We start from the raw sequence: 16,898 nt of genomic DNA, 5'->3' as shown, positions 1-16,898 counted from the left end.
TCAATTAGGAATTTTGGCTCAAAGAAGATCTTCAAAAGCTTGCAAGATGAAAAAGTTATGGACTTTGGACCAAATCATAGGCCATTCTTTCCAAAATGTGACCAAGCAACTTGACCTAAAAATGTGACTTTGAGATTTCTTAATTCTTAAGGCACAATGATGGATATTTGAAGCTCATATGATCATATCATGATGTAAAATGAGGCTTGGGGATTTGTTAAGTGTTTTTACGCCATGTTCATGGGTGGATCCAATGCCTTGAAAGTTCAAAAACCAAGACCAAACCAATGACTTGTAACATGAATTGAATGAGTGTTTGAATGGTGAATCATGATTAAAAATGTCTTGAATTGATTTTGGATGAATGGTGGTATGATAGGGTGAACAAATGAAGCAAGGCCAAGGATCAAAGGATGCCCAAACTAGGGTTTCTTGAATCACAAGTTTCATCAAGAACCATGGTCATTGAAATTAGGGTTTGGTGATACAAGGAATGTATTGAGATATTTCAAAGGATTGTGGCATGAACAAACTTTAGATTTTGGGGGGTCCTCAATGACATGGTCAAGATTCAAAGTGAACCATGACTTGTCCAAGCCAATGAGGGTCAAGAGCTAGGGCTAAAGTCCTTGGGGTGACCAGATGAACCTTCATGTATCTTCAAAGGGGACTCACCATCCAAATTGGGCTTGGAGAGTAAGTGAGATAACTTGAATGATCCCTCGAGATTGTTGGAGGCTTGAGGATGGATATTACGATCAAGGTGGCTTGGGCAAACCACAATATGATCAAAGGGTCTTGAGCTTCATAAATGAATCTTATGCATTTGGTTTGTGGGACATTATGGATCATTAAGTATAAATTCATATGAGATGGCATGTGTGGGATGGATGCTCATGAATTATGTTTATAGAGGGTGATGTAGAGGTATGGTAAATTTGAGGGTATGACAGTTTCCCCTATTTAATCTTCTCGATCCTGAATGTATCGATAGAAACGACTTCCAATGCATTCAAGGTCGGAGAGGGTTAAATACTAAAAGGAGTAACCCGAAATTTTCTCTGATTGGGGATGAAAGTGATATGATTTACTGGGGATTATATGTGGGAAAGTGTTTACAGGATGGCAAATGAGTTTGATATGAGACAAATTACTGGGGAAATGAATATGGTTATAATGATTTTGCATGCAATGCGATGTATGCAACATAAGTATCTTTTTCAATGAGGAAAGTTTGGTGACTAAACTCTAAGAAGAAGGGTGGGGAAGAAACTTTGCTGGGGAATACGAATTCTTTTGTAAAGAAGAGGTGACTACCCCTAGCAACGACTAGGGAGGAAAATAATGGTGACTCTTAGCAACGGCTAGAACACCTAACTCTGATGGGGAATTCTAGATTCATCGATGATTTTTAGCAACGACTGAAATACCTGAGTATATGGGGAGAAAAGAGATTCAGTGACGATTCCTAGCATCAACTGGAATACCTAAGTTTGGAGGAAAAAGAAGTTGTTCAACGACGATTCCTAGCACGGCTGGAATACCTGACTCGACCAAGGATAAAAACCAAATGGCTTAACAATGATTCCTAGCAACGGCTATAAATTCCTAACTTTGGTTGGAGATAATTTGAAAGGGTACAATGACGATTCTTAGCAACAACTAGAATACCTGACCCTACTGAGGAAACAAGAAGTTTAGCGACGATTCCTATCAACAGCTGGAATACCTGACATCTGTTGGGGAGACCAAATAGTTCAGTGACAATTCCTTACAAAGATTGGAATACCTGAATCTGTCTGAGAATGATCGAAAGTTTAGTGAAGATTATTAGCAATGGCTAGAATACCCGACTTAGTTGGAAAAGAGAGCAAATCAACGATAATTCTTAGCAACGAGACTTATGATGGGGAAAGAAGTTAAATGATTATTCTTAGCAACAACTATAAATATCTGACATGGTTGGGGAACAAGTTCAAAGGTGACTCTGGTTGGGGATAAATGAAAATTTAGTGATGATTCTCAATAACGGCTGGGATATCTGACTTTGCATGGGAGAGGAAAAGTTCAGCGACGATTCTTAGCAACGACTAGAATACCTGACTCTTCTGGGTAGAACTTGAGAGGAACCAAAGCAGTTCAGTAATGATATCTAGCAACGACTAGAATACCTGACGCTACTTGTGGAGAAAAATTGGGAATGAAAGTTGACTTTACTGAGGAAAATCCCTAACAACGGTTGGGAAGTTCCGAAATCTAACAAGGATAAAACCTTACCAATGACTAGGAAAGTTGGAATTTGATGAATTAATCGAGTAAGATTGGAGTATGAATCACATAGGATACTTATGATGCGATGTTATGTATGCAAGATGCTGATGTATGTTTGGGCTTTTGGGGAGCATGCAAATGCAAGGTTGGCAAGTTGTGCCAATTATGATTGCCCTTTACGGGAGATAATTTGTTAGGAGTGTCAATGATGATTGGGCTTGGAATTTGCTTGGGGAGAAAAGACTGACTTCCCGACATCGGGACCTGTATCTTATGATATAATGTCTTTATTGGGGATGTTCCTGCTATGAGGCTTCTGATTGGGCCAAGTCTAATAGGATTTGTGGCATTGCAGTATTGAGGTATACCAAGCATGTTGGACTTTTGTTACCTTTGGATACTTTGAAAGAGAAGTAATTCCAATGTTTTCCCTTAAAAGCTTGTTTTTGTTTATTTTTTTTAGTAAAAAGTTTGTTTTTACCCGAAATATTCTATTATAATGTCAATTAAAGAAAAGTCCCTCTTTATAAACAAAATAGGAAAAGTAAAAGTATTGAGCATGTATGATGGAATCGATTTTATTGATAAAAAATGATCCCAATAATGGGTGATTTGTACAAGGAAAAAATTCCTAAAAGAGGTGATTGTAATAAGAAATTGAAAAACTATAATGGCAATAGAAATAGCTCGGATTTCTACCAACTTCCAACTCTGTCATAGTCCTTATGCTCTTAAAGGTCCTTATATCTTGCTTCAGAAGGAAAGTGATTGGATTGACTAGCCGAGGAGTGTAGAAGGTTCTTTGCGGAATGCAGTCTCTTGCTTTTATGAATCCCTAATTTTTGTCTAGAACGCTCTTTCGGGTTTTCAGTCTACTGGGATACCCATTTTTGCATAAGTCTCCTTTTCGTGTTTTCAACTTATCGGGATCTTTTCTCTTCTTTTTTTCTTTATGCATAGTATTTTTTTATTGCATCCGTGTTCACGGGGGATGAAAGATCTTCACCATCCATAATTGCAAGAATTAAGGCTCTTCCAGAGAAAACCTTTCTTACAACATACGAGTTTTCATAGTTTGGCGTCCATTTGCCCCTAGGGTCAGTATGAATTGGTAAAATCTTATTCAAGACTAAGTCTCCAACTTTGAGGTTGCGAGGAAATACCTTCTTGTCATGTGCCCTCTTGATGCGCTTTTGGTATAGCTAGACGTGACAGATGCTGCTAGACGCTTCTCATCAATGAGGTTCAGCTGGTCAAATCGGGCTTACACCCACTCGACTTCGTCAAGCTTGATGTCGGTCAAAATCCTTAAGGAAGGAATCTCTACTTCAATAGGCAGAACTGCATCCATGCCATACACAAGAGAGAAGGGGGTTGCCCTAGTGAAAGTACGTATGGAGGTACGGTATCCATGCAACGCGAAGGAAAGCATTTTGTGCCAATCTTTATGGGTTTCCACCATTTTTTGCATAATTTTCTTGATATTTTTGTTGGTTGCCTCAACAACACCATTCGTCTTGGGCCTATAAGGTGATGAATTGTGATCCTCAATCTTGAAACTTTGGAAAAGTTCTTTCATCATCTTATTATTGAGGCTAGATCCATTATCAGTAATGATCTTGCTGGGGACCCCATAATGGCAGATGATTTCTTTCCTTATAAACCGAGCCACCACTTGTCTTGTGACATTGGCGTATGAGACTGCTTCCACCCATTTAGTGAAATAGTCTATGGCTACCAAGATGAAGCAATGTCCGCTCGAGGCAGTTAGCTCAATGCATCTGATCACTTCAATGCCCCACATGGAGAAAGGCCAAGGTGATGTTAGGACATTGACTGGTACTGGCGGCACATGGATCTTATCATCATGGATTTGGCATTTATAGAACGTTTGGATGTGGCGGTAACAGTCAACCTCCATGGTCATCCAATAGTAGCCGACCCTCAAGATTTTCTTCACCATGGTATGTCCACTGGCATGTGTACCAAAGGAGCCTTCATGGATTTCCATTATAATTTGGTTTGCTTCTTACTTGTTCACACATCTAAGCAAAACTGAATCATAATTCCTTTTGTATAATACCCCTCCGCTCAAGAAGAACTTGGATGATAGTTTCCGAAGATACTTCTTGTCGTTGATGAGTGCATTCTCTAAATACTCTTGGCTTTCTAGGAACTTCATGATGTCGTAGAACCATGGATGGTCATCAGCTTCGTCTTCAGCTGCCAAACAGTAAGCATACTCGTCCAAGTAGTCAAGATCCAAAGATGGTGCTTCATTCTTTCATTTGACCTTAAACATGGATGACATAGTTGCTAGGGCGTCAACCAACTAATTATCTTCTCTAGGGATGTGATGGAATGTAATCTCATCAAAGTATGGGATCAGCTTCAGGACGTGCTCCTTGTAAGGGATTAGCTTATGATCTCGAGCTTCCCAATATCCTTTGACTTGGCTAATGATCAAGGTTGAATCTTTGTAGACTTCAAGAATTTTGATTCTAAGATCAATCGCAACTTCAATATCGAAGATACAAGCCTCGTACTCTTCCATGTTGTTGGTACATTTAAAGCATAACCTTGCAGTGAAAGGCAAGTGAAATCTAGTTGGGGAGGTGATGACTTCCCCAATGCCATTACCATGAGCGTTAGAAACTCCATCAAACACAAGTGTCCACCGAGATCCGGGTTCTGGTCCTTCCACGGGTACAGGGATATTGCAATCCCTTATTAGTATAACATCCTCATTAGGGAACTCAAAGTGCATATACTGGTAGTCCTCTAAAGGTTGATATGCAAGATAGTCTGGCAGTATACTCCCTTTGATAGCTTTTTGAGTGACATGTTGGATGTCATACTCAATTAAAGCCATTTTCGAACGAGCCACTCTACCAGTTAGAGAAGGCTTCTCAAAGATGTACTTGATGGGATCCATCTTGGAGATTAATAGCGTCGTATGGGTGAGCATATATTGTCTTAGGCGTTTGGCAGTCCAAGCAAGAGCACAATAGGTCTTCTCAAGCATCAAATACCTACTCTCGCAATTAGTGAACTTCTTGCTTAAGTAGTATATTGTGTTCTCCTTTCTTCCGGTTTCACAGTGTTGGCCCCATAGATCCTTCAAGGACTGTTAGGTACATAATCAAAGGTATGTCAGGCTCATGAGGCATCAGAATCGGAGGTTCTTGTAAGCACTCGTTGATCTTTTCAAAAGCATTTTGGCAATTGTCGTTCCAAATGACATCTTGATCCTTGTAGAGTAATTTGAAGATCGGATCACAAATGGTTGTGATATGAGATATGAATTGGACGATATAATTCAACCTCCCAAGAAATCCTTGGACCTTCTTTTCAGTTTTAGGTGCATGCATAGCTTGTATGGCCTTTATCTTTTCAGGATCCACTTCGATGCCTCGTTGGCTGACAATAAAACCTAGAATTTTGTTGGATCTTACCCCGAATGTGCATTTACTGGGGTTAAGTCTCAACTTAAACTTCCTCAAGCATTTGAATAGCTTCTATTAACCAAATGCTCCTCTTCATTTTGAGACTTGGTGATCATGTCATCTACGTACACTTCAATCTCTTTATGAATCATATCATGAAAGAGTGTCACCATTGCATGTTGGTACGCTGCACCAGAGTTCTTTAAGCCAAAAGGTGTGACCTTGTAGCAAAAGGTTCCCCATGGGGTGATGAAAGTAGTTTTCTCCATGTCATCCGGAACCATTCTGATTTGCTTGTAACCGGAGAAGCCACCCATGAAGTGGTAGTGGGAAGTCATCTTTGGGACTTGCTCTATTCAAATCTCTGTAGTCTATGCACATACGTAATTTTCCTTCCTTTTTGGGCATGGGCACGATATTGGCAATCCATTTAGGGTAATTGGAAACTGCTAGAAAACTTACGCTGAAATGCTTTTGTATTTCCTCTTTTATATTCATAGCCATGTCAGAATGAGTCTTTCTTAGCTTTTGCTTCACAGGAAGATCGTCTTCCTTGAGGGCTAGATGATGGACCATGATATCAGTATCGAGACCGAGCATGGCTTGGTAAGACTATGCAAACACATCCATGTAGTCTTGTAAGAGTTTGACCAGCTTTGTCTTCACTTCTTCTCGTAGAGCTGAGCCTACTCTGATCTCTTTAGCTTCTTCTTTTGTTCCGAGATTGACCACTTCTACCAACTCCTCATGTGGTTGAATGACGTTTGACTATTGCTTGAGTAGTCATGCTAACTCTTCGGGGAGCTTGTAATCTTCCTTGCCATCTTTGTCGGCTTGACTGATTAGACTATCGAAGTCATATGGGACCATGGTGGAGTCGTTGGTGGTGGAAATCGGGGGGAATATGCATGATTCATGATTTATGTTTTTTATTTTGCGAAGGAAAAATGAATGGAAAATTTAAAGAAAAGAAGAAAACATTTCCATTTTAAATTTAAGTGACAAAGTAAATAAGTGAAAGACAATGGGCAAAATTTGAATGCAAAAAGTGGTATTTCCATTGATTGATTAAATAGAAAATTTGACGGAGTCCCTATAAATGGCCCCCCCATGTCTTGGGTATAGCATGGGTTATTTTGTTACTTAAAGGGAAAACATTAAATAGGGAAATTAATTTTCTAAAATCGTAACCTCCGGTAATTCAAACACAGTCCAATTAGTCAATTCTTGTCCTTCAACTTTTTGGTAAACCAATCCTCCTTCCTTATCCAATCCATCTTCCTCCATAGCACAAACCCGACCATCCACGAGGTGTCCAACACTTGAGAAGAATTCTGACAAGGGGAGCACCTGCCCCTTTGCAGCAATTGGCACTCGCTTCTTCAAGTTTTGGGAGTTGTATCCCAACCCAGCATGATCCTTGTTGACGGGTATCTCTAAGATCATACCCTAACCTTCAGGGTGTCCATTCTTGATAACAATCTGAGCGTCTTTTAGAGAGGTCATCCAAAATTAAGCAGTTTTAACTTCCCCTATAGGGCGAACCATATCAACATTGGAAACTTCAAATGATTAAAATGGGATTTCCTGTCCCTCTCTTCCTCCTTCGACATACCGAAAAGATGCTAGATGGCTAACCATGATGTCATTCTTTCCTTTGATCACCACAAGCTTGTTACTGACTAAAAACTTCAACCTTTGATGGAGTGTCTGTAGCGGGGTTTTCGTTACCTTTAGGCTTATTGACCAAACCAAAAGTCAACATACAATTCGAGTCGCCACCACACTTTTATTTATCCAAAGGAAAGGCTAAAAAGCGAACAAAAGCCAAGTAAGAAGTTTTTCAAATCAAAAACTAATAAAAATGTCAGAGATCTAGGTAAGGAGGTTGGTTATGAAATCGGAAGGTTTTACGCACCCAAAACATCCTTAGTACTCTAAGGGAACCCTTTTTACAAATATGTTTTGTAGGTTGGTATTTGTGAAAAGATTTGTGCAAACGATTGGAGGGATGAGAAGAGAATAAATTATATTTACAAAATTTTATTTGTTTGAATGGATGAACCTATTGCCTACGTACCATCACAAAGGAGGATCAAAATCTCGTAGTTCGTGGTAAAAAATTTCAAAGATTGGTGAATTGATTTTAATCAAAAAGTCTTAAGGTCTTTTGTTATCAAAGGGAGAAAACTCAACCTAAACCAACAATCCACCATGAGAGGAAGGCTTCAACATGCTAGTGAGGGGTTATCCCTATAATAAGCATGGAAGGCTTATAATCCAACACTAAGGATGAGGTGAGATTTACATCAACCATTATGATAACTCAAACCTATGACTAATGTTTTTAAAAGAGTTTAACAGGTGGCCATTGGAACCACAAAACAACTTGAAATGGGTTATACTTAAAAATTGAATTTATTTACAAAATAAGGTCAAAGTTGGATTAAAGTTTATTTATAATGAGTATTTATGAAAATGGTTTTGAAAAGTCAAAGGCCTAAGGCCTAGGTTTCTAATTTGAAATAAAGTCAAAGTTTTGAAAATGATTTTTGGCTTGGTTAGAGGGGGGAAGAGAGAAGGGCTATTCCTAAAGCATACAAAGATAAAAAGGGGAGAGATAACCCTTGGAGTTCCTTTTCTTGGAGTCATAGAGATGACTCAAGATGCTCATTTCCTTTGGATTTAGCACACAAAATAAGCAATCAAAAATTTGAATTCAAGCTCCTATAATCTCCATTTGGCTTGGCTCTTAACCTGGTTACTCATGACAATGGTCCTTTTTCACAATCTTAAGATGAGGTTCCTATCACATAAAAGCACACATTAAAAAGCTCACAACATGATAAAGGGAATGGACAAAGAATAAGTTTGAGGAGAAGTCCTTTGAGGTCAAATTTGAATTTTAGCATTCTAAAGGCATGAGGCCTAGTTGCTCTTCAACATATTTTGCATTCTAAAGGCATGAGGCCTAGTTGCTCTTGAACTCCTTTAAGCATGTGTGAATCCTAATTCTAAGTCCTTTCTCCTTTTGTATTTTGGTTCACATCAAAACAAACACAAAACAGCACAAGATAGCAATATATTTTTATACAATAATGGGCTCAAATGAGCAAAAGAAAAATGACATAAACATAAAATATGTGCTCAAGTGAGCAAAAACTGAAAATCAAGATGAATAATGAGCAAGAAATAAATGACATTAAAAGTAAATGACAAGAATCTAAAAGCTCAAATTAAACTTAGTAGTTAGTAGAGTTATGTTAGCTTGCCATAAGACAATGTAGCGCTATGTTAAGCAATCGTAAGTGGACTAATATAGTAGCCACACCTATCTGAGGCCGGTCAATAAGAATATAGGCAAAGAGCACAAGTTAGAGGTCATGACTAGTAAGCCAAGCTCCATAAACTTGTCATGCCAAACAAGAGGGGAATGACCTTGTATTGACTTTTGGTTATTTGCTTGACCAAGAAGTAACCTATCTTTGACACAAAATAACTTACTTGATCATGGATCAAGTTGAGTTTGGTTTGGATCAAAGAAGATTAAACTCCTATTTGTCAAGACCAACCTCAAGACTTTAACTCATTGGTCATTGAGGGAAAGAAAAGGATGAAGATGAAAGGGAGGGGGGTAAGAAGACAACAAACAATCCCAATTGATCAGGGGATAACTCATCCTTGATCAAATTCATTCATCTTTCTAGGTGATGATCCTTAAGGATTCTCAAACCACAAGATCCAATGAATTTGATCAAAGTTGAATCAATTCAACCTTGATCAACACCAAACAGAAGAAGAATGAATATAACAAGTCAAGAAGTCAATAATATTTTTTTGGTAATTTTTGAATTAAAAGAAAATACAAATAAAAAACAAACAAAAAAAGTTGAACCTCAAATTCAATTCAAAACAACTTCAATAAGTCCAATTAAGTTTTCATAGGTTCAACATAGTCAAACAAACTTTGACTAATTTTCTCACAAATTTTTAAAACCAGAAAACAATTAAAGTCAATTAAAAACAACCAAAAATAGCATAATATGAATTAAAATCTCAAATAATCTCAAAAACAAACAAGAAGTTGTTGAGACTATTTTTCATTGACTTATCATGATCCATAGATGCTATGAAAATATTTTTATATTTTTCAAAAGTCAGAAAGCATTTTAAAATGAATTAAAATCATTAAAAACCAAATAATTCATGAAAAATATCAAATGAGGTCACAAAAATAATTAAAAATCATAATATGAAACTAGATTTTTCAAAAGAAAATTTAACGTTGGTCTCATATTTGTCTGACCTCATATGGATTTTTAATGAATTATAGAAAATAGAATGAATTAAAAGAAAATAAAGAGAAAATGAAATAAAACGAAAAATGCTGAGCCATCAGATCCATTTCATTAATTGACGTGGCAATGGTACACGGTCTGGATCTGAGGATGCATGATGCACTCCAGTCAACAACGCAACACAATGCATTAAAAGAAGTAATCAGAATGGATGCACAGGATTAGATCGTGAGGGAGAGATCCAAGGGTTATGGTTAACACACGTGGTGATGGTGGTGGAAACCCCCATCTTCTCCGATCAGCCAAACAGAATCCGGCAAGAATTGCAGGAAAATAAATCTTATCAAAAATGAAAAACAAGGGCATGGAAATGAAGCTCATGTGATGTAGATCATCACTGTACCAATAGATTCTTCTCATTCTTCCTATATTGAGAGAGAGATGAAGGAGAAAATCAAGGTGTCCACACGGATTGATCTTGAAATGGAAAATTGAATGCACCAAAAGCTTGCCTCAAGTATGAGGACTTCAAAGAACCACAAAAACACAAGAATACTATATTGAATTGTGAGTTTCAGATCCAAACAGTTTGAGCTTATACCTTCAAAATGGTGAGTTTCTGGCCACGAATTCTTCAAGCTTTTTTCTCCTTTTTGATCTCTAAATATAGGGAAGATGATCGACTAAGGAATCTAGCTTTGAAACTCAACTAATGTTGCTGAATTTCAAGCTCGAAAATACTGAAAAATGGTGAGTGATTCCTTTGGTGAGGGTTGTGGTTTCAGTTCAGCAGCATGTGGGATCTCCAAAGGGTTCTGAAATGAAGGAGAGGAAGCCCTTATTTATAGGTAAATGCATATGATCATCACACTTTGCTCATGTGCATGGGAAATGCAATTTTGAATGCATGGGCCTTTGTGGACGTGTGAGAGGCCCATGAATGGCTGAAGGGACTTGCTGAGTCCAAATGGAAAGCATGTGGTCATGAACATGGAATGGAAAATGCTTGCATATCAAGTTTTATCATAAAATGTCAAAAATGCACATAAATAAAGAAAAATTCGAATCTCTCAAATGGTAGATCCACATGACCATTGTGAGTAATGGTTGGAAAGCTCTTGAAATAAGGAATAAAAGTCATGTTGGGCAAAAAAACCATTTTACATGTGCAAATTGATCAAAACTGGCTTGGAAAGTTCAAGTGTAAAACATGTTCAAATCACTTCGAAAAAATCAACCAAAAGTAAGCTTAATCAAACCCCTCTGTACTCATGATACAAGATTCAAATGAAACAATCTCCAACATACAAGTTGTAGATAGTTTCAATATAGTAAATTTAGACTCAAAGTTTGCATCATTTGGATTTTCTATAACAAAGTTATGGGCATTTTAAATTGGGTACTTTTTCAAATTCAATGAATTAGGTCCAAGATGACCTATAATGTTTTACAACGGAACATGTATTTCCTTTAGGATTATGAAATTTTGTACAACAGAACCTTTGAATTAGACATCTAAATCTTTCCAATTCCTTTTGTCCCACCTTAAAATCTTAAATATTGAGAGAGTTATGCCCTTGGTAAGTTGACCAAAAATTAGGGTTTCGGCCAAAATGACCTATAATTTATGGAAATGAATGATGACCTTCCAAGCTTCAAATGGATTTTTGATAAACATGAAAGTTGTTCATATGGTTCTTAGGAACAATTTGGATTTTAGGGTCATCTTCATTTGACAAACACATCAAAAGTTATAGCTCATTGAACCTTAGCTTAGTCAGATGACTTGACTGGTCAACTTTTCAAAGTCAAACTTCCAATCTTGATGAATAAATGATTGAGGGGCCTAAAATAGGCTCATATATGCATAAAATGATAAATTAAATAACTTCCCTTGATTAAATTTGATCATAGGTTGAGATTGCTTCATGGGCAAGGCACAGTCAAAGCATAGTGAAATTAGGGTTTCCTTGGGAAACAATCTTCAAGCCCTTTGGGTTATCTTGATCAAATTGGCAAATTGAGATACTTGGGATACATATATGATGATTAGGAACTTTGTGGACCATTGTCATACTTTTTCTCATCTTCATCTAGCCATTGCATTGGGCTTAGGAGCCTCCTAGGAGCATTGTGGAGCACATGATCACTTGAGCTTCAAAATAAAAAGAGTTAGTGACATATTTTTGTGCTTTTGGTTAGTAATCAAATAAGAAAAGTAACAACATACAATACAAGCATGTTTGGTGATCTCAAATCACTCAAACAAGTCCCAACCCTAGGGTTAAGGAGCCAAACATGCTATGATCCTTGAGGCAATGCACTTGTGCAATAACATGATGCCATGAGGGATCTTAGGGTCAAAATTAGGGTCTTACAGTGTTGATGTGACAACTCTATTTGAATGTTTCCATGGTCGTCCAAGCAAACAGGTGTAAGCGGGATATCTATCCATTACAAAGAAAGTGATAAAGAAGGTATAATGTCTGATCTTTATGGGGAGGTTCACTTCACCAATCACAGCTCGTCTAGAACCATCAAACACTCTCACCACTATCTCACTAGGTTTCATAACGAGTCCCTCCATAGCCAGTTTGGATAGAGAGCCCTTTGGAAGTACATTGAGGGAGGAGTCGGTGTCCATTAAGACCCTTGACAAAATGGTGTCTACACATTCAATGGAAATATGTAAGGCCTTATTATGGTTTCTCCCCTCATAGGGAAGCTTTTCATCATTGAAACCCAAAATGATGCTAACAGAGATATTGTTAACCACACCCTCAAACTAACAAACTAATATCTCTTGTGGTACATGAGTGGCCTTCATAAACTTGACTAAGGCATCATGATGTGCCTCGAAGCACATGAGTAAAGACAAAATTGATATTTTGGATAGGGTTTGGTTGAATTGGTCAACCACCTTATATTCACTCCTCTTAATGATGCGTAAAAATTCATCCACCTCATTGGTAGGTAGAGAATCTTGCCTTTGCTAGGCGTTTTAAGTTTGCTTGCCTTTTTTCTGGGCTGAAGGGTTGCTGTTGTCAGTCACTGGAGGCATGGGTTCAAAGATTCTCCCACTTCTCGTTACTCCATCGGTACCAGTCATATTTGCCATTGGCTCGACAGATATTGCTGGTTATTCTTGTACACTTTATCCCTATATATAGACGATTGTCGCTACCGGGATTTCATGATAACGAAACCTGGACTAAAGAGATGCCAAAGAGAGGAAAGATCATAAGAGTCACCACCGAATTTTTATTAGTTTACCTCTATCGGAGAGGCGAGGGGAAATAGTCGATAAAACCCTCGGAAAAGAGACGCGCACAGGAAGCGCTAAAAGAGAATTAAGGAATCGGTATCACAATCAAGATTTGGATTCAAAATTCGGTTACGCGAGAGGAAGGTATTAACATCCCTCATGTCCATGGTACTCCATGGGAACCATTTGGGTTGTTTTACATACATTGGGATTTATCTATCATTGTTTTATTTTCAAAAGAAATGTGTGTGAAAGAGGGGGTGTTTTATTTTTATAGTGCTCGCCAAGGATTGGGGCCCTTGTGCCTATGTATCACTCATTCGGGGATGAGGAATTAAAGCTCCGTAGTTCGGAGTAGAAAATATTTGTGTCTTGGTTGATTTTACCTATGAGAAAAGGGTTTTCGGGATGATGCCCTAAGGCACAAAAATGAGTTTGACGAGTTGTATTATTTTTCCCTTAAATATATGAAAAGAATGTTTATGATCATATTGTACTAAAGTATATGGGTGAAGGTGATTATTCTAAACAACAAGCCAAGCGTCTTGCGTCCAAAATAATCAGAGTAAGGTTAGGAATGGTCCATTCTTTCTTACTCGTTCTCCACCACTTAAGGCTCGTGGCGCACAATAATAATCGTAATTATTAAGTGTTTTGAATTTGATTATGAAAATGCCACTTGACGTTGAATCAAGGGTTTGATTTATTTTATTATGAAATTTGGTTTATACAACATGAATGCAAAGTAACCAACAAGAAAATAAAGGGTCCCATTGTAAGGTATCCCAAGAGAAAGTCTTGTGTATGCAAAAGTGACCTAAGATAAACAAAAGATAATGGTCTTACAAACATGTACTCCTAAGGTGGTGCCATGATACCATTCTAAAAACATGAATGTAAGTTACGGATGAAAATCCAAGTGTTTACAAAGTATCATAAAAGAGTAAAGGAAGGCCTCCAAGCAAATGTCCTAAATGGAATCCTCTAAGTCCAAGTGATTAATGAGTGGAGTGGATATTTTTGGTCTTATCATTTTATCATGTTTTTGTTGTTTTTAATGTATGGTGACAATAAAATAAATAATGAGTAAATAAACATGCATGATGATTTTATACAATGGAGATGATGGTGACGAATACTTGAATGTAAATTACAAGGTAATGAGATAAAAGTAAATCACAAGGTAAACACAATAATGACCTCACAATAACAATGGTTAGTGAGCATAAATGACATAAAATAAACCATAAGTTAATGGTAACAAAATCACAATAACAAAGGTTAATGATAAAAAAAGTTAGTGAAGTATAATTAGAGCAGAGGAAAAGTTTTCCCTCCCATTTTCAAGTTGAAGGGCATCCTTGTCATTTCCATCTTTTTACATGCTTATAAATAGAAACTCGAAATCACTTTTACAATCATCCAAACTTAGAGCAGAGGCAAACTCAGAGCAACTTTGTTTCACTTAGGCATATATTCAGTATTTTAAAGTGGTAATCGTTTCGCATTGGAGTGTTACCACAATTGTGTAATCGAGTCTGTGATCGAGTCTGTAATCGAGTTTGGAGCACTTTGGAAGGAAGTTAATCCTGCCGCCATTTTCATTTCCGCTTTGCAATTTACTCAACCCTCCGATTGGAGCAGGTTTTTATTACTTGTCTTTATCTTATTTATTTTCCCGCACTCGCTTTACTTTATTTATTTCTCGCACTTGCTTTACTTTGTTTATTTTCCCGCACTCGCTTTACTTTGGTTATTTCCTCGCACTCGCTTTACTTTATTTATTTCCTCGCACTCGCACTACTTTTATTTACTTTCCGCACTCGCACTACTTTTATTTAAATTAATGCACTTTTACTTTACCATGTCTAACTAAATTTATAATGTTAGATTGTAAGGATCGTAATTGAACCGATAATCTGTACAATTGTTCGTAGAAACACTTAAGGGCTATTTTAACTTTCAACTTATGTTTTCCCGCACTTCAATTCCGTTGGGTAAGATCGAAAGTCGTCCAACGTCTATTTAAACTTAATTGTTTTTAACTATTTCAAAAACACCGAAAGCGCTTTGTTTAGTTCATTAGGAGTTTTTAACTTAAGAAGAAAAGAGATTTTAAAACTATTTTCGGAAGCGTTTATAAGTTTAGAGTCTGGTTCGTGAGAACCTCTTTTGGTTAAGAAATTCGGATTATAATACTTTTCAACTTAGTCAAGATACTATATTTCTTAAAAATAGGTTTACTACTCTAACGCAATGCGCGCCTTTTTATAAGTGACAATAAGAGGGTTTGATTAGGGGGTACAACTCGGTTCTGAATACGCGAAAGCGACAGTTCCTGTTAAATTAGTTCTTTTCAAAGTAGGAAACATTGCCCATAAGTAGCTCTATTAGCAAGTACTTGGATTATTAATTGATTACGTGAATTACATTCGACCCTGTCTTTATTAATTGAACTTTATTCAATACTTTACTTTTCCTTGCACACCCTAAAAACACTTATTTTGATTGCCTTTGATAAACACCATAACAATAGATAACAATAGATTGACACTTGGCCTCTGTGGATTCGACAATCTTTTATATTACTCTGACGCGTTCGTATACTTGCGAAACACCGCATCAAGTTTTTGGCGCCGTTGCCGGGGACCAATTTCGTCAAATTTCATTTTCCTGTTGTTATATCGTTTAGACTTAGGCTATTTCCCGTCGGTCAATGCGAAGAACTCGCAGCACCGGAAGTTTAAGCTTAGTATACCCTCTGGCGGAACCTGAACGTTACGCTCGCGCACGTTTATTCTTTCATAGAATTAAGAGAGCTCTGGCCGAAGATCAAAACCAAAGACCTCTTAAGGATTTCGCTCAACCATCAAACGAAGAACCTAGTTCTAGTATAGTAAACCCAACCATCCCAGCTAATAATTTTGAACTTAAACCATCCCTGTTGCAACTAGTGCAACAGAGACAATTCGTAGGTCTCGCTACTGAGAACCCAAACCAACATTTAAAAATATTTCTTCAATTAGCAGACACTTTTAAAACCAATGGAGCTTCTCCTGAGGCAATACATTTAAGATTATTCCCTTTTTCCCTCAGAGATAAAGCCCTATCATGGTTAGATTCTCTTCCACCCAATTCCATTACGACTTGGGATAACCTTAGAAGAGATTTTCTTGCTAGATATTTTCCCCCGAGTAAGACCGCCGTTCTTCGAAACCATATAACTAGATTTACCCAAAACCAAGGAGAATCGCTGTTTGAAGCTTGGGGGAGATATAAAGAGTTGTTACGAGCATGCCCACATCATGGTTTAGAAAATGGGTTAATCATTCAAACCTTCTATAATGGACTTCACTATAACACGAAGATGACCATCGACGCTGCCGCAGGCGGTGCTCTGATGAACAAACCTTATCCTGAAGCTAGTGCCCTCATCGAAGATATGACTCAAAACCATCAATCATGGGGAGTCGAACGAGCGACAGTTGAGAAGAAGGAAGCCCAAGGAGGAGTGCATGAACTAAGCTCTATAGACATGATGCAAGCTAAAATGGACGCATTAGCCCTCAAAGTCGAGCATATGTGCATAAACCCGAATACTGTAGCAGCAGTTTCGTC

General features: G+C 37.6%; 1 protein-coding gene and 1 non-coding gene across 2 annotated transcripts; both read right to left on the bottom strand.

Moving 5' to 3' along the window:
* Nucleotides 1-4,603: 4,603 nt before the first annotated feature.
* LOC127123634 (uncharacterized) lies at nucleotides 4,604-6,293 on the bottom strand. The gene is made up of 2 exons (XM_051053837.1): nucleotides 6,180-6,293; nucleotides 4,604-5,398 (listed from the first exon to the last, which is right to left on the bottom strand). Exons 1-2 carry the CDS (start codon nucleotides 6,291-6,293, stop codon nucleotides 4,604-4,606), a joined length of 909 nt encoding a protein of 302 aa, XP_050909794.1.
* A 10,192-nt stretch (nucleotides 6,294-16,485) lies between these two features.
* LOC127124071 (small nucleolar RNA R71) lies at nucleotides 16,486-16,592 on the bottom strand. Its single transcript, XR_007803711.1, has one exon. It is a non-coding gene; the product is annotated as a small nucleolar RNA R71 (small nucleolar RNA).
* Nucleotides 16,593-16,898: the final 306 nt, after the last annotated feature.

Source organism: Lathyrus oleraceus, chromosome 2, assembly GCF_024323335.1.
Source record: "Lathyrus oleraceus cultivar Zhongwan6 chromosome 2, CAAS_Psat_ZW6_1.0, whole genome shotgun sequence".
NCBI classification, from domain to species: domain Eukaryota; kingdom Viridiplantae; phylum Streptophyta; class Magnoliopsida; order Fabales; family Fabaceae; genus Lathyrus; species Lathyrus oleraceus.
Note: the sequence above shows the minus strand (reverse complement) of the source record. Positions and strands in the feature narration are given on the sequence as shown.